Genomic DNA, 18,610 nt, shown 5'->3' on the forward strand with positions numbered 1-18,610 from the left:
GGAAGTCCCGCCTTTCCCCCACATATCCTTCCAATCCGCGCGGGTCCTTCCCGGTTTCACACACCCGCGCGGTGCTCAGCTCTTGATTCCTGATCACCGTCGTGGAGAACGGGTTGTTTCTGAGAACTTCCTAAAGGGCTCAGCCTGCTGGAGCATGCAAGAGGAAAAACAAAACCTCTGCTTTTGCTCATCAGCTCTTTTCCACTACATAGCACCATTGCTGAACCATCATTAAGTAACTTTCTTTGCTGCCACCCTTTAGCTCCACCACTTTTTGCCCGTTCTCGAGGGCAAAAGGCACTCAGAAGTCTCCTTGATACTTAAAATACCCAAATCTGTGATGTCATTTCCTGACTGGCTCCTTGAATAGCATCTGTCATTAATTGTTGTCCTTGTTAACCATCACCTCAGGCAGCAATGTCCCTCTTTTTCTATAGCAACCATTCCAGAAAACATGCTGTCAGATTTCCTACCCTGCCTCTCTCTCTCAGAGCTACCACTGGACTTGCTGTTGTCTCGAAGGGAGCAGTATCTTGGGATAGGTAGAATCACCTCTCACTTCTCCCATCCCACACACGTTGGGAGACACCCCCTTGTCTCCCATTGATCCATATAAACTCCTTGCGTGTAGAGATGGTCATCATACGCACTCTATAGAAACGACTGAAAAACTTTCTGGAGCAGTCTAATAGGATACACATTCTGGACCATATATGGACTCTCTGGACAAAACTGCTGTTGTGCCCATGACTGAGGACTCTCAGCTGCTAGAACAGATCCAACATCCCCTCTGCCCGGTGCTGCAGTCTGCTATGTTGTGAGACAGAACCCTTTCTGTCCGCTAGACTAGGTACCCTCTGCTTTTCCTCCCCACTGGGTCTGGAGGTTATCTCCTATTCATATTTGTTAAGTCTGTTTTCTGTGTGAGAGCCTACTTGATTGAAGGAAAAGGAACCTATTCCTAGTTTACCCTCCGGAACTATGAGCTGCATCTTTGACCAGATTAAAATACCACAGAAGGACTTTAAGCAAGTGGGTATATTAAGCCATTCATTTTTCTAATGGTTACTAAATGCTTACTCTTGCTTCAGTGTGGAGAATGGATGGGAGAGGTGCCAAGATGTATGTAACACCAGATAAGAAGCTACTCCAATGGCTACAAGAGAGATTCTTAAACTAAAACGTGTGGAAATGAAGGCAAATTCAAAAGGCCTCTAGCACAAAAAGACCTTTAGAAATTAATTGATTTATTATAAACTGCTTAGACAGATGAGACTGAGGGTATGGGAGAGGAAGATATCAAGATAATTACTAGATTCCTGGCTTGAGCAATTAGGTAATATAACTGATGGTGTCATTCACTGTGATGTGTAATAATAAATTTATCTTGATCACTAATATCCTTGGATACTGTCCACTGTGTCCTAGGCGCTTGCACATAATGTTTTCACAATATCTGACATCTAATGACCAATCGAGGGCCAAGGAAATTTTAGCAAAAAATAATTCCATTTTGATTAGTATCAAAATTTTATATTGCTGGTAACTTTGAAACTATAAGGCAATGAAAAAGTGATTTAGTTCACAAAAACACTTTACTTCAGGAGACCATCTTTGAGGTACATCTAGAATCAAAGGTTAGTGATATGGACAAGATAGAGATAAAAGGCTTCCAAATTGGTAAGAAAGAAGTTAAACTGTCACTATTTGTAGATGACATGACATTATACACAGAAAATCCTAAAGACTCAAACAAAAAACTATCAGAATAACTGGATTCATTAAAGTTGCAGGATACAAAATACACAGAAATCTGTTGTGTCCCTACATACTAACAATGAACTACCAGAAATCAGGAAAACAATTCCATTTACAGTTACATCAAAAAGAACACAATACCTAAGAATAAATCTAACCAAGGAGATGAAAGACCTGTACTCAGAACTAAGATGCTCATGAGAGAAATTAGAGACACAAAGAAATGGAAATCTTTCCTGTCCTCATGGATAGGAAGATTTAATATCGTCAAAATGACCATCCTGCCCAAAGCAATTTACAGATTCAGTGCAATCCCTATGAAAATACCAATAGCATTTGTCAATGAACTAAAGCAAATAATCTTAAAATGCATATGGATCCACAAAAGACCCCAAATAGCCAGATAAATCCTGAGAAAGAACAAAGCTGGGGGGATTACTCTCCTTGACTTCAGGCTATACTACAAAGTTACAGTAATCAAACAGTATGGTGCTGGCACAAGAACAGGCCCACTGATCAACAGAACAGAATAGAAAGCCCAGACATAAACCCATGCATATATGGTCAATTAATAGATGATAAAGGAGCCATGAGTATACAATGGAGAAAGGATAGCCTCTTCAGTAATTGGTGTGGGAAAACTTGATATAAGCAAAAGTATGAAACTGGATTATTGTCTAACTCCATAAAGAAAAGTAAACTCAAAATGGATCAAAGACCTGAATGTAAGACATGAAACCAGAAAACTCAGAAAACAGGCAAAAATCTCTTGAACATAAGCATAAACAATTTTTTTCCTGGACACATATCCTTGGGCAAGGGAAACAAAAGCAAACATGAACAAGTAGGACTACGTCAAAGTAAAAACTTCTGTATAGCAAAGGACACCATCAGCAGAACAAAAAGGAAACCTACAGTGTGGGAGAATATATTCGTAATGATTTATCTGATAAAGGGTTAACATCCAAAATATATAAAGAACTCATACACCAAAAAAACCAAATAACCCAATTAAAAATGGGCTGAGGACCTGAACAGACATTTCTCCAAAGAAATACAGATGAGCAACAGGCACATGGAAAGATGCTCCACATCACTAACCATCATAGAAACGCAAATCAAAACCACAGTATCATCTCACACATTAGAATGGACACCATCCAAAAAACAATGAATAACAAGTGTTGGCAAGAATGTGGCGAAAAGGGACCCTCCTACACTGTTGGTGGGAATGTAAATTGTTGCAGCCACTGTGGAAAGCAGTATGGAGGTTCCTCAAAAAACTAAAAATAGAAATACTATTTGACCCAAAAATTCCATTTCTAGGAATTTACCTGAAGAAAACAAAATTCCTGATTCAAAAATATGTACTCCTATGTTTATTTACAATAGCCAAGTTATGGAAGTAACCTAAGTGTCCATCAATAGATGAATGGATAAAGAAGATGTGGTACATATACACAATGGAATATTATTCAGCCATAAAAAACCTGCCATTTGCAATAACATGGTCTAGAGATAGTAACTGATTGACAGTTAACTGCATTAGTGGGGGCGAAGATTTAATAATATGGGTAACTGTTGAACCACTGTGTTGTACATTTGAAATGAATCTAAGATTGTGTATCAATGATACTTCAATTAAAAAAGTGATCTGAAAAAAATATATAAATCATCTGGAGATCCCTGTTCTGAAATAATTAGTCCTATTTTACAGATGAGGCAAACAAAAACAACTGAGGTCTTAAAAGTTTGTCTTAAGTCACAAGATAAAGTTTGGCTGGCCTATTACTGTCTCTCTTGTTACTACTCAAATATATATTTTTCTCTCATTTTATGAATATAGACACATACATACACAAGTGGTTGCATATACCTGTAGACTGACTGCAGATCACACTGCTTACACTATCTAAGGCATTGATTTAAAAAAATACTGTTTACTACATTTTAACTTGAGTTTTGTGGAAGTGCCTTAGGAAGCTTAATAAAAGTGGGATAGAGGTTGAACAGTGGACATTTAGGGCCCATCCCTGCTTCAACTAAAAATAACTGGACCTGCTCTTATCGTTGTAGATAATGCAGCATTCCAGTTCTGTTATCATTCCTTTGAAAACTCTGGTTCTGCTGTTAACAATCAAGTTTGAAAACCACTGTACTTAAGGATTAGAGTATGACTTTGATTACTACCTGTTGACTATAGCCAAGATCCTTCACCACAGGTCTGAGGCAGACAGACACAAGGTCAGAATACATTGACCATAACAGCTTGGATATTTGGAGTCCAGAATGATTACAAATTGTTAGTACTGAGAATGGCTAAAGGAGAGGATGTGGGCAAGCAAACACGCGCTTAAACTTAAGTTTCTGTCAACTAAAACAAGATACTATGGCTACTGAATCACAACTGCCCTGGGGCAGTCAGGCATAACCTGTGAAAGCTTACAGGCCATCTTTCAGGCACATTAAAGCTAAAATATGTAAGTGGCCTCCAGAGATGAAATTATTTTAATGTTCAGTGCTTCACTTTCCTCAGAACTGCTTTATTGTAGAATACTCTGATCCTATGCTGTTGTGATTGCTCCCCAGTGGAGTGTGAACTTGGAAAGTTCCCCAACACTAAATGAGAATGAAGGTGTGTCGTGAGGTCTTACCATGAAAATGGAATCAGGCTCACGTTTTTTTCTTTATAAAATTCTGTATGGCCTGTGGAGAAATGGGAGTGCCTTCAATTAGCTGCTTCTTTTGGATCTGTTCAGTGTCAGACTCAGATCTTTGTAAGGCCAGAAGAATATTGCCTCTAAGTGCCAAATATGTTACTCACTTGAGCCAAACAATCAACTAAGAATTCCTGGTACACTGCTTTTGTTCAGGAGGAAGCAGGCAGCCCAGAGATCATCTGTATCTAAATCAGGCATGGCCAACACACATTGAATACTTGGTCCAAAGTTTTAGAAGTAACTTAAAATATGGATGAAAAATTGCTCATGAGTCTTCTTGATGCATATCAGCAACTCAATTAATTTTCATTAAAGAAAAAATAGATTGTGAATGTTTACTTTAATTAAACATATGCTCAAGTGATTTTGCAGCAAAGAACATATATAAGAAGTGTTATACATAAAATAATTCAGTTAACACTAACAGGTAAATATTAAGGTTCAAAAACATGTGTTTGACTTGGAAACTTAACTTTATTTACAAATGTTCTCCTATAAAGATGCCATTACACCCCTTTAAAATACTGTACTGACAATTTCCAGCATAATCATTTACATAGTTTTTAATCTTTGTGCATAAACCTGTATTATGGGATAAGCAATTATGGGGTGGTTTATGACCTAAAAACAAAACAAAAACAACTTATCTAGTATGAATGCTCTATTGATAGAATGATGAATTAAGAATCATTTCCCTAATATGCTACTCCTCAAAATGAAAATTTATGATAATGTTGGGGAGAGATAAATGCTTACAATAAAGTCTTCTCACATGGGTATAGTTTAATTTTGATTGTTTAAGACTGCTCTTACAGGCCAATATTTATGCTGATTTTATAAGTCATTACTGAAAAGGGCATAGACTTTCTACATAGACTTCTCTGCCAGTGAAAATACGTAGATACTGATCTGGTTTCATCACTCAGGCCAATTAATAAAATAACAAACACACGAAAACAACTTGAAACAAAAACACAATCATCATGTATCTATCTGACTTACAAACTTAAAATTCTCCCTCATATCAGAGTACTGCTCAATAGTTACTATAAATTTGCTGATGATATATATAGACAAAATATTTAACCAAAGAGTTCAAAATAAAATTATCCAAATTACCTATTTGTAATTACTTTAAAAAATCCTTTGATTTTTATTTAGGAAGGTTTTTTTCTTTATAAATCACTCACACACCATAGCTAAGTCACAAAGAACTTCAAAACCTTGAAAAAAAATTCATCCCTGAGAAATGAGAGAAAAATCTCAAAAAACACAGAAGTGACCTGTACCCTTTTAACAATCTTTACTAAAGCATGAACTTTTATTAACAGTCAGCAATCAAATGTATTTCAACCCTGTACAGTTACTGCCTTTGATAACCTGGTATTTTTGTAATAAAACTGTAAGGGCAACATTTTAAAAAAATCAGATAAATAGGGATTCTGCTTTTATTGTCAGGTTTACATTTTTGTCAAGTCCAAGGACAGCCAGCTATAATAGGTATATTCCAATAGTGACTGACGCAGTAACTTCTGCTGGCATCTCTTCTTATGCATCTCCATTTCCATCGATCTTCACCCAAATAATAAAAGTAATACAATTGCAACTGAGTTTACTATTATCAATGGCACTGCAAAGAAACAAAAAGTTTGTTACTATAAAGAAATACCAGAAAAAAACTAAGTGATAGTTACCAGTACCCAGGAAGGATAGAAATATTTAAAAATACATCATAATCAGCAACCTAAGTGTCCATCTGTAGATGAATGGATAAAGAAGAGGTGGTACATATACACAATGGAATACAATTCAGCCATAAGAAAGAAACAAATCCTACCATTTGCAACAACATGGATGGAGCTGGAGGACATTATGCTCAGTGAAAGAAGCCAGGTGGAGAAAGACAAGTGCCAAATGATTTCCCTCATTTGTGAAATATAACAATGAAGCAAAACTGAAGGAACAAAATGGCAGCAGACTCAGAGACTCCAAGAATGAACTAGTGGTTACCAAAGGGGAGGGGTGTGGGAGGGCAGGTGGGGAGGGAGGGAGAAGGGGACTGAGGGGTATTATGTTTAGTATACATGGTGTGGGGGATCACGGGGAGGACAGTGTATCACAGAGAAGGGACCTAGTGGATCTCTGGCAACTTGCTGCACTGATGGACAGTGACTGCACTGGGGTATGGGTGGGGACTTGATAATATGGGTAAATGTAGTTAGCACACTGTTTTTTCATGTGAAACCTTCATAAGACTGTGTATCAATCATACCTTAATAAAAAATTTTAAAAAATAAAAAAATATATATATACACATAAAATTTCTGAAATACATCATAATCATTTTGCAAATAGTTATAATAACAGAGGAACATGCACTGGATCATAAAATCCAAAACTTATTTTAAAGAGGGCTTGTGTGACTGGGGATAAGGGTTACATTGGTACTAGATCGGTATGAAACATCTGTGAAGAGTCTGGCACAGCTATCGGACAGAGGCAGACTCACATAATGAGTGACACTTGACAGTACAAAGTAGATTCTATAGCTTCATCAAGAAATTAAGAGTGAACTTATTTACCATTCTTTCCAAAGTTGTGATCAAACCAGCTAACAAAGAAAGAGGGTGACAGAGAGAGAGAGTTCCTAATATTAATGGTACTAAATAAAAAGTTTTGAACTGTTCTTTCTTGAGTTGTTCTAAAATAATTTCCAAAAGAATGGCAGATATGAGACCTTTATTTTTCTCTTGCAAGCCTTTCAGGACTCTAGATAACTTTACTACTTGGAAGCAAGAGTTTCCGAAAGGCAAGAACATGACTTTCAGCTCTGAGAGGTAACAAACAGACAAACAGATTATCAACTGGTTTAGATGAAAGTAAAGAGCAAATTAAGAGAGAAACCAGTAACTTTTAAGCTGTAAAGCCAGGCTAAAGAGAAAAATATTCCTATTTCAAAAATGGCAGTACTCACATTTAGATTTTTTGCTACATTCCCCTGGATTTTCTTACCTCTCATCACAGTTCTTACAGATCGAATAAGGTTCATTAGCTGAGATTTAATTCCTGGCTCCTCTCCGAATCCTCCAATCCCCTGGTCTGTTCCCCAGCCAACTGTATAATACAAAGATGATAAGCTATGTCAAAATTTATTATGCACTTGCCTTGTTTCCTCATTAGTCATCTTCTAAAAGATCATTGTGGGCCTGTGAAAGATATAAAATATAAAGAATATAAGGTCATATGACTTAAAACATTACTGAGTTAAATTTTTTGGAGGATATTTTTTACTTTTGGTAATGAGCAGCAACAAACATTTCATTTCCACTTATAAAACCAACTACAGTCTAAATTATTCCATGGCATTTAAATTGTGGTACCTTCACTACTATTTTTCTCCTTTTTAAAAACTAATAAAACAGTCTTCAGATGAGAACTGAATATTAAAGCATATTGTCAAGTTGAATACTTAGCTCAACTGATAACTTACAAAGTCCAATGTAATTTTCAGTACAAAAATGTTACAGCTGAGATTCACTGTCTACATTAACTTGGGGAAATTTTAACATAAATCTGCTATGGCTTGGTTAGGCCTTCAGCACCTGCTCTGTCCTGCCAGCAGGGGCACATCTTTTTCTTCCTTCATCATTCCTGGTCATTTTTTAATTGTGAGGTAAGGAATTTTGCCACTACTCAACTTATTCTCTGTAAGTGAGTCACTTACCTCATCTGTATGCGTGTTTATGTGTGTATATACACACACACACATATCCAGGATATATATATATATATATATATATATATATATATATATATATATATCCTGATATTATAAATCATTATTTCTTTATCTATCTGCTAGGTTTTTTTTTATTGCCTTAAAAATTCTTCCAAAGATTTACATGTTCTTATTCCTGCAATTTGTCCTTCTCTTGTCCTCTTTTCAGGTCTACTTTTCATATCTCACTTGGCTACATATTTTTATCCCATTTGATTACAGAGTTTAATTCCTGAAATGCTAACCCTTAAACTTGATGACAGAGAACAACTCTTTATGAAAGAACAGAGTATCAGGAAATTAAGATTTCACTTCACCTAATCAACTTTTATTTGGTTGAAATAAAGGTTAAATAATAGTTACTTAAAAGTCATATCAACACTGAGATACATTTGGGATGAAACTGATTTAAACTTGAGTCCACCACAGAGTTGATGTGTTTTGACTCAAGGCCTAACAGGTTGTGCTTACAGCCTTCCCAGTCCACAGGGGTGTCACTCTTTGAGCTGTCATACTACAAGCACCACCACAGTGGCTACAATCACAGCCTCTACTATCCCTCTCAAGACTTAACAGATGCCTCCGTAATCTTGCCGCTGCCTTAATCTCTTGAGTTTCTCCTTAAAGGGTCAGATCTTTCTATTTTACAATCCTGTGATGATTCCCACTGCAAACTCCTTAAATTGACATTCTAGCCCTACATTCTACCGCAACCTTCCAAGTCTTCTATTCATACTCAATTACCCACTAATTGCTGTACATGTTAAAGGTAGTTTCTGAATCTACCTATGTCTGACTTCAATGTCAGGACTTTTTCTAATTCCCTCTCATGTCATAATAACGCTTCCTTCTCTTTGCTCCCCAAGGAGCCCTCTGATGGTAGTGACTTTGTTCTCCTTCTTGGTTGGTTGTTTTCAAGTGTCTCCTATTAGAATATAAATTCCTGGAATACAGGGACCGAATTAAGCCTTTCTTCACCTTTCCACTCCCCCACTCCCTACCCTCACCCCACCCCCCAGCAAGTGCTTAGTAAATGTCTATAGAATTAAAGTGGACTGAGTTAATCTGGGATAAGGTAAATTAAGATAGATTTTAGGATCATAGATAGGCCTTCCAAAGAAATCTATTTCCTCATTTTTAAGACACAGAAGTATAACATGACCCAATCATTCCATTGTAGCTTTAACGGAAGATGGAAGAAATCCTCCAGTATCAAATGTACACATCTATCAAAGCTAAGAACAACTTTAGAAGATATACCTGCATCCTGCCTGGATAAGATTACCCACCTATTTCTGGGTCTGCTCTCCCTGAAAACCAAATAAGACACTGCTTCTCCAACATTTACTTTTGCTGTATTACAAGTTTTACTACAATTTCTTTCTTCCAAGTCTGTCTCACTTTTCCAGGTAGCTCAATCAGCAGTCTCCACTAAATGGAATAGTCCTCTTTTTGTAATCTAAGTTCAAAGATGTAGTATCAGCCTTTAGCTACTTATAATGGAAAAACTATTCTGCTATTAGTCTTTCTAGACATTCATGACACACAAAATAACTGCCCAGCATCAGCTCTGTCATTCTCCAGACAGTGTAAGTGTTACAGGAATATTTCTGTGGGAAAGCAGAATGATGGGGATAATTCCCTGACTAGTTTAGTCTTATTCATATAAACCTACATAACAGCTCTGCACAGTAAGAAAGAAACAGGGGGATAAAGGAAGTAGAGGAGTAAAAAGTACTTTATGGATCATGTACTCGATTTTCATCAGAAACCATAATTTCCAAGTCTTTTTTTCTTTCAGACCTGTTGCAAAAAGATGTTTAAATATATGTATGTACATAACAAGAGGAGTGACTTCCATTAAAAATGTATTTTCCTACATTAAACTAATCTTCAACAAAACAGGATAAAATTCTACAATATGGGAGTACCATAGTTTAAGCATCAGCATTGAAGCAATTTTAAAAAATAATTATCAGTGACTTTTAGCCTACTTTCTATTCTTATGCCACTAGAACGAAAAAGAAAACTGAACTTGGGTAGAGAATAAATCATCTGTCTAGGTATTCCAAAGGTGATAAGTAAAAGACCAGGTGCCAGGGATTATCTTTTATTATAAGTAGCTTTCCCTGCAGCTGCTGCTCATGGAATCTCAATTGTTTTTCTAAGGAACAAGGTCAAAGCTTTAGTTGTTTTTGTTTTTGTTTTTTAGGAGAAAGATTTAATTCTGCGAATTTCTTGTCACTTCCATACTAGAACGCCTAGGAGAAACCAGCCAGCAATAGTTGCTGCTGTAATTTTAGGAATATATTTAAACAGAATATGTTACTAATTACAAACAACAGACATGTTCTTCCCTGCCCAGATTTCAAAGAATTACAAACAAAATGGCAATCCATTCAGGTTCAGTCAAGCCCTCAGCAAGATACATTTTGAAGAAAAAGTATTAGCCACCAGTTTTGAGGGCTGACCAACCTTGGGCAAATCTCAGCCTAAGATCAGTTTCTATAAAAGAGAATGAATGTGCTTTACTTTGTCAATGTCACCAAGTCTGCATGTGAATCAAAGGCCATCATAAATGTCAAAGTACCTACACAGAGAACTCCGCTAATGTAAGTTTTAAAAAATAACTGATCAAAAAGATCAATGCAGAAGTAAATGAGCTGGTTTACTTAGAAAATCTCTCGGTTCAATGTAATTCCCAACTCATAATTTCCACTTAACCCCTGATGAAATTCAACAAATGCTTTTTAGGAATATATATTTAAAGAGAAACTTACAAGTCCACGTGGTTTCCTCAATGTTTTATAAACTGCCATGTTCATACCATGTCTATCATGCAAAGCCTGTGGAATGCCTCACTCATGTCTCTATACAATTATGCAGACCTGCTTTACTGTTTAAGAACTACCTACTTTTTGAAAGCTCCCTCTGTTACTTAGGCACACACAGCTCTCACTATGCTAAACTCTAGTATTATATTGGTGGAGAAGTCATTTAAACCCTGAATCAAATAGCAACTTGTAATATTTCAACTGTTTGCTATAAATTGAATTGTGTTTGACTCAATTATTCTAGAAGTTTTTTAGTAACTCCTTAGGATTTTTTATATACAAGATTATGTCACTGGCAGTAAGAGACAGTTTCAGATTTTCAACCTCACAGTCTAGATGTCTTTTTTCCTTGTCTAACTGCCCTGGCTAGAACCTCCAGTACAATGTTAAACAGATGTGGCAAGAGAGGACATCCTTTTCTTATTCCTAAAAGGGGAGAGTACTCAGTCTTTCATCGTCAAGTATGTTAGAGTGTGGGGCAGGATTCACAGACATTCTTTTGTCAGTAGATGTTTCCTCCTATTCCTAGTTTGTTAAGTGTTTTTATCATGAAAGGGTGTTGGATTTTGTCTAATGTTTTCTTGGCATGTATTGTGACAATCGTGAGATTTGTGTTTATTAATATGATGAATTACATTAACTGATTTTCAAATATTAAAACACCTGCATTCCCAGGGTAAATCCCACCTGGTTGAGTTTGCTAAACCAATTATTTTGTTGGGAAGTTCTGTCTCTTAAGTTCTTAAAATACACTGGTCTGTAGTTTCTTTTTTTGTGATATCTCTATCTGGTTTTTGTATCAGGCTAACACTGACATCACTGCAGGAGTTGGGAAGTCCTCCCTCATCTCTATTTTTTGGAAGAGTTTGTGAAGAATTGGCATTAAGTTTTCTTTAAATGTTTGGTAGAATCCAGCATTAAAACCCAGGCTTTTTTTTGTTGTTGTTAGTTTTAAATTACTAACTCAGTCTCTTTACATGTTACAGGCCTAATCGTATTTCTTATTTCTTCTTAGGTCAGTTCAATAGTATCTATCTTTCTAGGAATTTGTCCTTTTCATCTGTATCATCTAATTTGTTCGCATACAACTGTTGATAGTATAATCCTCTTCATTTCTCTAAGGTAGTGATGTTTCCCTTCTTTCATTCCTGATTTTAGTAATTTGAATCTTCTTTCCTTTTCTCTCTATCTGGCTAAAGGGTTGCCAATTTTGTCGATCTTTTCTAAGGACATGCTTTTAGTTTTGTTGAGTCTATTGTTTTTCTACTCTTTTCTACTCTATTTCATTAATTTTTACTGCAATCTTTATTATTTCCTTCCTTTTTCTTTCTTTCTTTTTTTTTTTTTGGAGGAGGGAAGGCAATCAAATGCCATAGATTTTGACTGTCCTGAGATTTAATAGATTTTCTTGAAAAAAATGTTTCTCTATTGCTGTACGCTCTTATGACAATTCCTAGATGCTTAAAATGTTTGCTTTTCAAATAACTGTCACTAGTTATAGCTGTTTCTTTGTAAAGAGGGTCTCTGGAGATCCTCATGTCACATTTTGGAAGTGCTCTCCACTAACAATTGTATTCCCAAACAATCCAATTAAAAATGGGCAGAGGACTTGAATAGACATTTTTCATATTAGACCTAAAAATGGCCAAGTACATGAAAAGCTGCTTGATTTAACATCACTAATCATCAGAGAAATGCAAATCAAAACCACAATGAGATACTATCTCACACCTATTAGAAGTACTTTTATCAAAAAGACATGAGATACTACAGCATTTTACTACACCGATGGACAGTGACTGCAATGGAGTATGCGGGGGGCTTGATAATATGGGTGAAGGTAGTAACCACAATGTTGCTCAGTGAAACTTCATAAGATTGTATATCAATGATACCTTGATAAGAATTTTAAAAAAGAATACAATAGAAAAAAAGACACAAGATAATGCATGCTGGTGAGGATGTAGGGAAAAAGAGAACCCTTGTGCACTGTGGATGGGAATGTAAATTGGTACAGACACTATGCAAAACAGTGTGGAGCTTCCTCAAAAAGTTAAAAATAAAACTACCATATGATACAGCAATTGCACTTCTGGGTATTTATTCAAAAGAGATGAAATCACACTCAGAGAGATATCTTCACTCCCATGTTCACTGCAGAATTATTCATGATAGCCAAGATATGGAAACAACCTAAGTGTCTATTGACAGATGAGTGGAAAAAGAAAATATGGTATATGTGGACAAAGGAATATTATTCAGCCATAAAAAAAGAAAGTGAACTAGGTGAGATAAGTCAGAGACAGAAAGACAAATAGTATGTTATCTCACCTGTGAAATCTAAAAACATCAAATACATAAAAACAGAGGAGTATAATGGTTGCCAGGGGTTAAGTGGTAGGGGAAATGAGGAGATATGAACAAAAGGCACTAACTTTCAGTTATAAGATGAATAAATCCCAGGGATCTAACATACAGCATGGTGACTATAGTTAATGATACTTTATGGTATACTTGAAAATTGCTATGAGAGTAAATCTTAAATGCTCTCATCGTATCACCAACAAAATGATGATCATGTGAGGTGAAGGATGTGTTAACCATCCTTATGTGGTAAGTACTTCACAATACATTCATGTACCAAGTCACATCTTAAAATTACACAATGTTGTAATTTAAAACAGAATGATTTTTCACTTTTAAATGGTTATAGAACTACTATTTCATAGCTACAACTTTGCCTCTTCACCCACAAAGTCTAAAATATTTATATGGCCCTTTCAAAAAAGTTTCTTTTATCTTTGTTTTACCCTCCCCACTTAGATCTACAATGCTCTTGAGGTAGAGAATCAAGATCATTTATTTCTTTTTGGACAACCCGTTAACCCAGAATCATTTATCGAAAGGCCATCCTTTCTATCATTGCTCTTCTGCTACTGCTATCATAAATTAAGTATCCATATAAATATGGGTGGGAATTTGGATTCTCCACTCTGTTCCATTGCTCTATTTGTTCAATAACCTTTTAGTAAATTTCTTTCTGCTAATCAGCCAGAATCAGCTTCTACTGCTTGCAGCCAAGAACCCTGACAGGAATGAATTGTTTCAGGACTCAATTCTTGAACATCTCTGAGAGACAGCCTTCATTCCAATGGTTTAAAATTACCAGCCAATGCAGAAAATCTCCCACATATAAATCTTTCCTAAGAAGACCTCCCTTCTGGGCATCAGACCTGTATATGCAAATGCCTACATGACATGGCCCCTTAGAAGTCTTAAAGGTACCTAAAAATTGGCTAATTTCCATTCCTATTTCACCACCCTGCTTGCTTTGAACGGTTATTTCCGTAGGAAAAGACTGTCTATTCAGCCAGGAGGTTACATTCCCATGGTTATTATGCAGTTTCCCATGGTTATTACACAGTTCTCTGCCTTCAAGGCATTTATCCTAGACTCAACAAACTGTGTAATTATTTTTAAGTACCTTAGGCCTTAAGATATACCAGAACAGAGACATTGTGTCATATTACCTGCTACAACTTTTCCACCTAGCTGATAGTGCTTGACCCATTTTAGAAGAAAAACTTTCTGCCATCAAATCTAGGAACCTCCTGCTTCTCTAGTTAATCCTTCTTCCTTTTTCAATTAATACAGTATCCCACCTCCTACTTAATGCCATGTCCTCCGTCTGTGCTTTAGAACCCATCCCTATCCACCCTGTCAGAACCCTTGAGCTACCAATTACCTCACTCCTCTCATCTTCTATTTTCCTTTCATTACTTGATCCTTTCCTTTGACAGTTTTTTTACCTTTAATTATGAAAGTTTTAAAACATACTGATCAGTCAGATTTAATAATTAACTTTTGTCTTACGTGCCTCATCTTTTTTCTTAGATACTTCAAAAAATAACAGTATTTCCCTACATAACTACAATTTCATTATCACACTTACAAAATGTACAGTGATTCCTTACTATCATCTAGAAGTAGTGCATATTCAAATTCCATAAAATGTTCTCCAAACGCCTTCAACAGTTGATATGTCTGAATCAGAATTCAATGAAGGTCCACAAGCTGCATGTGGATATCTCTTTTACATCTCACTCTTTTTGTCTTTTTATACTTTGTATATTTGCCTCAGTGGTAACTCCCTACCTTTTTCATGGCACTGACTTGTAAGAAACTTGGCTAGTTCTCATTGTCATTGCTGAAACATGCTCAGCCTCTCCTACCTAATAACAAAACCACCACGACAAAGCATATCTTTGCATCCCCTTCCAGCTACCTTTTCTTCATTTCCCCCCAACTTAGTGATAGTGGAGGATAATCTTTCTGTCTCCATTTTATCACTTTCCACTCCCTCCGCAACTCATTCCAATCTGGGTTTTACCCACTGTTGTAACTGCTCTTGTAAAATCTTCAACGACCTCTACCACCCTGGACCCTTAGGACTACCCCAAGTCTTTATCTTACTTGGCTTTGCAGATCATTCCACTGTTGCACTATCCTCCCTTCTTCAAACACTCCTTGGTTTCTATGGGACCCCACTTTTGAGGTTTTCCCATCTCTCTGTTTTGCTCACTCATCAATTTCTCCTGTCAGCTCTTCTGTTTCTACCCAAACATTAAATACTGGGAGAGATTCTAGGATGTCCTGGTCACCAGTTCTCTTTGTACTTGCTTCTCTCCCTGAGCAATTTTCTCTCTTCACATGGCATCCTTTATCATCTGTGGTTGTCAAGCTCAAATTTCATTCACCACTCTGACTCTTGCTTCTGTTTTATAGACTTAAGTCCAACTTACTATACTCTACATCTCCACTTGCCTGCCTCACACAAATCTCAAAGCCAGCATGTCCAAAATTTATTTCTTCACCTCATCTAGAGAGATCTTTGACTTTTTTCCTCTCTTATTCCAAATGTCCAACCAGTAAATTTGACCTTTTCTACCTTAAGGGATCTCACAAACTGGGTGGATTAACACAACAAAAATTTATTTTCTTATAGTTCCGGAGGCCAGAAGTCTAAAGTCAAGGTGTGGCAGGGCTGGGAGCCCTGAGGGATAATCTTGTCTATGCTTCTCTCCTAGCTTCTGGTCATTAGCGGCAATCTTTGGCAGTCTTTGCCTCATAGCTGCATCACTCCAGTCTATGTCTCTGTTGTCACATGGCCTTCTTCTCCCTTGTGTGTCTTTGTCTCAGTATCTCTCTCTCCTTATATGGACACCTCACTGGATCCTGGGCCCATTCTAATCTAGGGGGATTTCATCTTAACTTGATTGCATCTGTAGAACTTATTTCCAAGTAAGGTCACATTCATAGTTACCAAGGACTAGAACTTCAATATATCTTTTGGAGGGACACAATTTAACCCACAATATGATCCCTTCTACTTTTCTGTATAGTATAATGGTGAAGAGATGGACTCTACAGGCAGACTGCCTAAGCTGAACCCTAGCTCTGCCACCATTTCGCTGTTGTGGTCCTAGAAAAAGTGACCTACTTTCCTTTGTGCCTCAGATTCCCCATCTGTAAACTGGGGATGAAAATAGTACCTACTTCATAGCGTTGTTGTGAGACAACAATGGGTATTCTCAAAGTATTCTGGGACAAATGACGCACATATATTAACATAAGTTAATATTTGTAAAGCACTTGATACAGATCCTAGCACATGGTGTTACAAGTTATTATTTTTACTATACCTACACAACTGATACCCACTCAGCATTTCTACTTGCCCTATTTGGAATGCTGCATCCACTATTCTACCCTTCCAATCCGATCTCCACACTGTAGCCAGAGGAACTTGCAAATCTGCTCATGTCACTGCTCTGCTCAAGACCCTGTTTTCACTTGCCCCAATTTTCACACGTGCTCTTAATTCCTACTCCCACCCTCGCAACTTCTCCCAACCCTCCACCTTCACTAGTTAATGTTTACTCACATCGGATTCTAGGTTAGACACACTTCCTTCAAAAAGCGTTCAAAGATTCCCAAGTTATTATCGATCTGCACTTATCTTTCGTAATGTTCTGCATACTTATAACTTGTTTGGTTTTTATTTAGATTAACTTCCATTAGAAGAACAGGATATATGCTGTAACCTCAGAACCTATTACATGGACCTGTCACATACTTTATGCTCAATACATCTAATCTGAAGGAATAAATCAATCATTCTTGCTCATGGGTATGAGTTTTAGTGATTCTACGAGACATACCTAGTATTCTGTGACAAAGGATGCACGTCATGCAGTATCCTACCTTAATTCTGCCTCATACAGCAAGAAGCGGCCTGCCCAGGATAGCATGGAGATCACTGTATCATGACGTCCGGGAAGGCATAACTTATGCCTTTATTTTCGTATTCTTAGATTCTAGCCTGGCACACTGTGGACACCCAATAAGCTGTGCTGAATAAACTTTTCTTGGAACGTGGTGGCTGGATGTCGTGATCATCCCAACGCCTTCCCTCTCCTCTTATCCCTACAGCCCAGGAACCCCCATGGCCTTCCATCACTTCATTCTTCTCATTACCTAGGCTCAAAGGGAGCCACGCCCCTCGTTCTTTCACGGAGAACTCAGACCCCAGGTTTTTCACCGTAACAAGGGCCACGAGAAGTGAGTGAAATTACTAACCTCAACGAATTGCAGGTAGGAGCCTCCCTGGCTCATCTCTTTATCACCCCCCATCCCGACCTCCAGGGTACCGCACACAGTGGGCGTCTGCTGAACCATCTTCACCCCGTTGTTAAATGCGAAATTGGTGAGACAAAGGGGCTCGACTTTTCTCATCCCCGCCCCCAAGGAAGAGCTCCAAGAGACAAGCGCTCGGCCTCTGGTCTGTCACGTCTCAGGCTGTCCCCTCACCTTGCCTGACTTGGGTCCGCGCCCCCAGGGCTCCGCACCCGCAGCCCGCCCGCGGCCTCACTCACTGTTCTTGAGGAAGCGCTCCTCGTGCAGCACGGCGATAGCATTGACACACAACAGGGCCGCCTGCAGCAGCGAGTACAGGGTAAACGCCATGGCTACCCGGAGCTGCTCGGAGGCCTAATTAACTCCTCTCCCGCCGCCGCCGCCGCTAGAGACGTGGCGCCGCTCCGGTCTACGCTCTCCTACGGGAACCGGTGAGGCCCAAAACACGCTCTCCGAGAAGCTCCGCCCCCATCTGGCTAAGACCCGCCCCCTGCTTACCCGCCGCAGGGAGTGTCTGCTTACTAGACCTCTCCTGTCCAATGCGGTAGCCGCCTGTGGCTACTGAGAATTTGAAATGTGGCTGGTCCAAGCTGAGGTGCTGTTACTGTAAAATACACACTGGATTTCAAAGACAGGATGAAAAGAACGGAAAATCTCCCAATAATTTTTAAATGTTGATTACACGTTGAAATGATATTTTCAATTATTAGAAAGTAAGTAATTAATTTTTACTATTTCTACTTTTTAAAAAATGTGCTATGAGGGCATTGATAATGACATGTGAGGCTGCATTGTATTTCTACTGGACAGCACTGTACTAGATG

At 37.8% G+C, this 18,610-nt stretch overlaps 1 protein-coding gene across 1 annotated transcript; it reads right to left on the reverse strand.

The window, feature by feature from the left end:
- Positions 1–4,932: 4,932 nt before the first annotated feature.
- On the reverse strand, positions 4,933–18,199 carry IER3IP1 (immediate early response 3 interacting protein 1). The gene is made up of 3 exons (XM_036918656.2): positions 18,026–18,199; positions 7,491–7,592; positions 4,933–6,108 (listed from the first exon to the last, which is right to left on the reverse strand). The coding sequence occupies exons 1-3, from the start codon at positions 18,114–18,116 to the stop codon at positions 6,053–6,055; spliced, it is 249 nt and encodes an 82-aa protein (XP_036774551.1). The 5' UTR covers positions 18,117–18,199; the 3' UTR covers positions 4,933–6,052.
- Between the last annotated feature and the right edge of the window lie 411 nt (positions 18,200–18,610).

This window comes from Manis pentadactyla, chromosome 6 (genome assembly GCF_030020395.1).
Source record: "Manis pentadactyla isolate mManPen7 chromosome 6, mManPen7.hap1, whole genome shotgun sequence".
NCBI lineage: Eukaryota > Metazoa > Chordata > Mammalia > Pholidota > Manidae > Manis > Manis pentadactyla.

Coding starts and splice junctions, on each gene's coding strand:
- IER3IP1 (XM_036918656.2), bottom strand. CDS start 18,116: ATGGCGTTTACCCTGTACTCGCTGCTGCAGGCGGCCCTGTTGTGTGTC. Junction 7,593..18,025: donor GGAGCGCTTCCTCAAGAACA/GTGAGTGAGGCC, acceptor TGTATTATACAG/TTGGCTGGGGAACAGACCAG. Junction 6,109..7,490: donor TGTAAGAACTGTGATGAGAG/GTAAGAAAATCC, acceptor GTTTCTTTGCAG/TGCCATTGATAATAGTAAAC.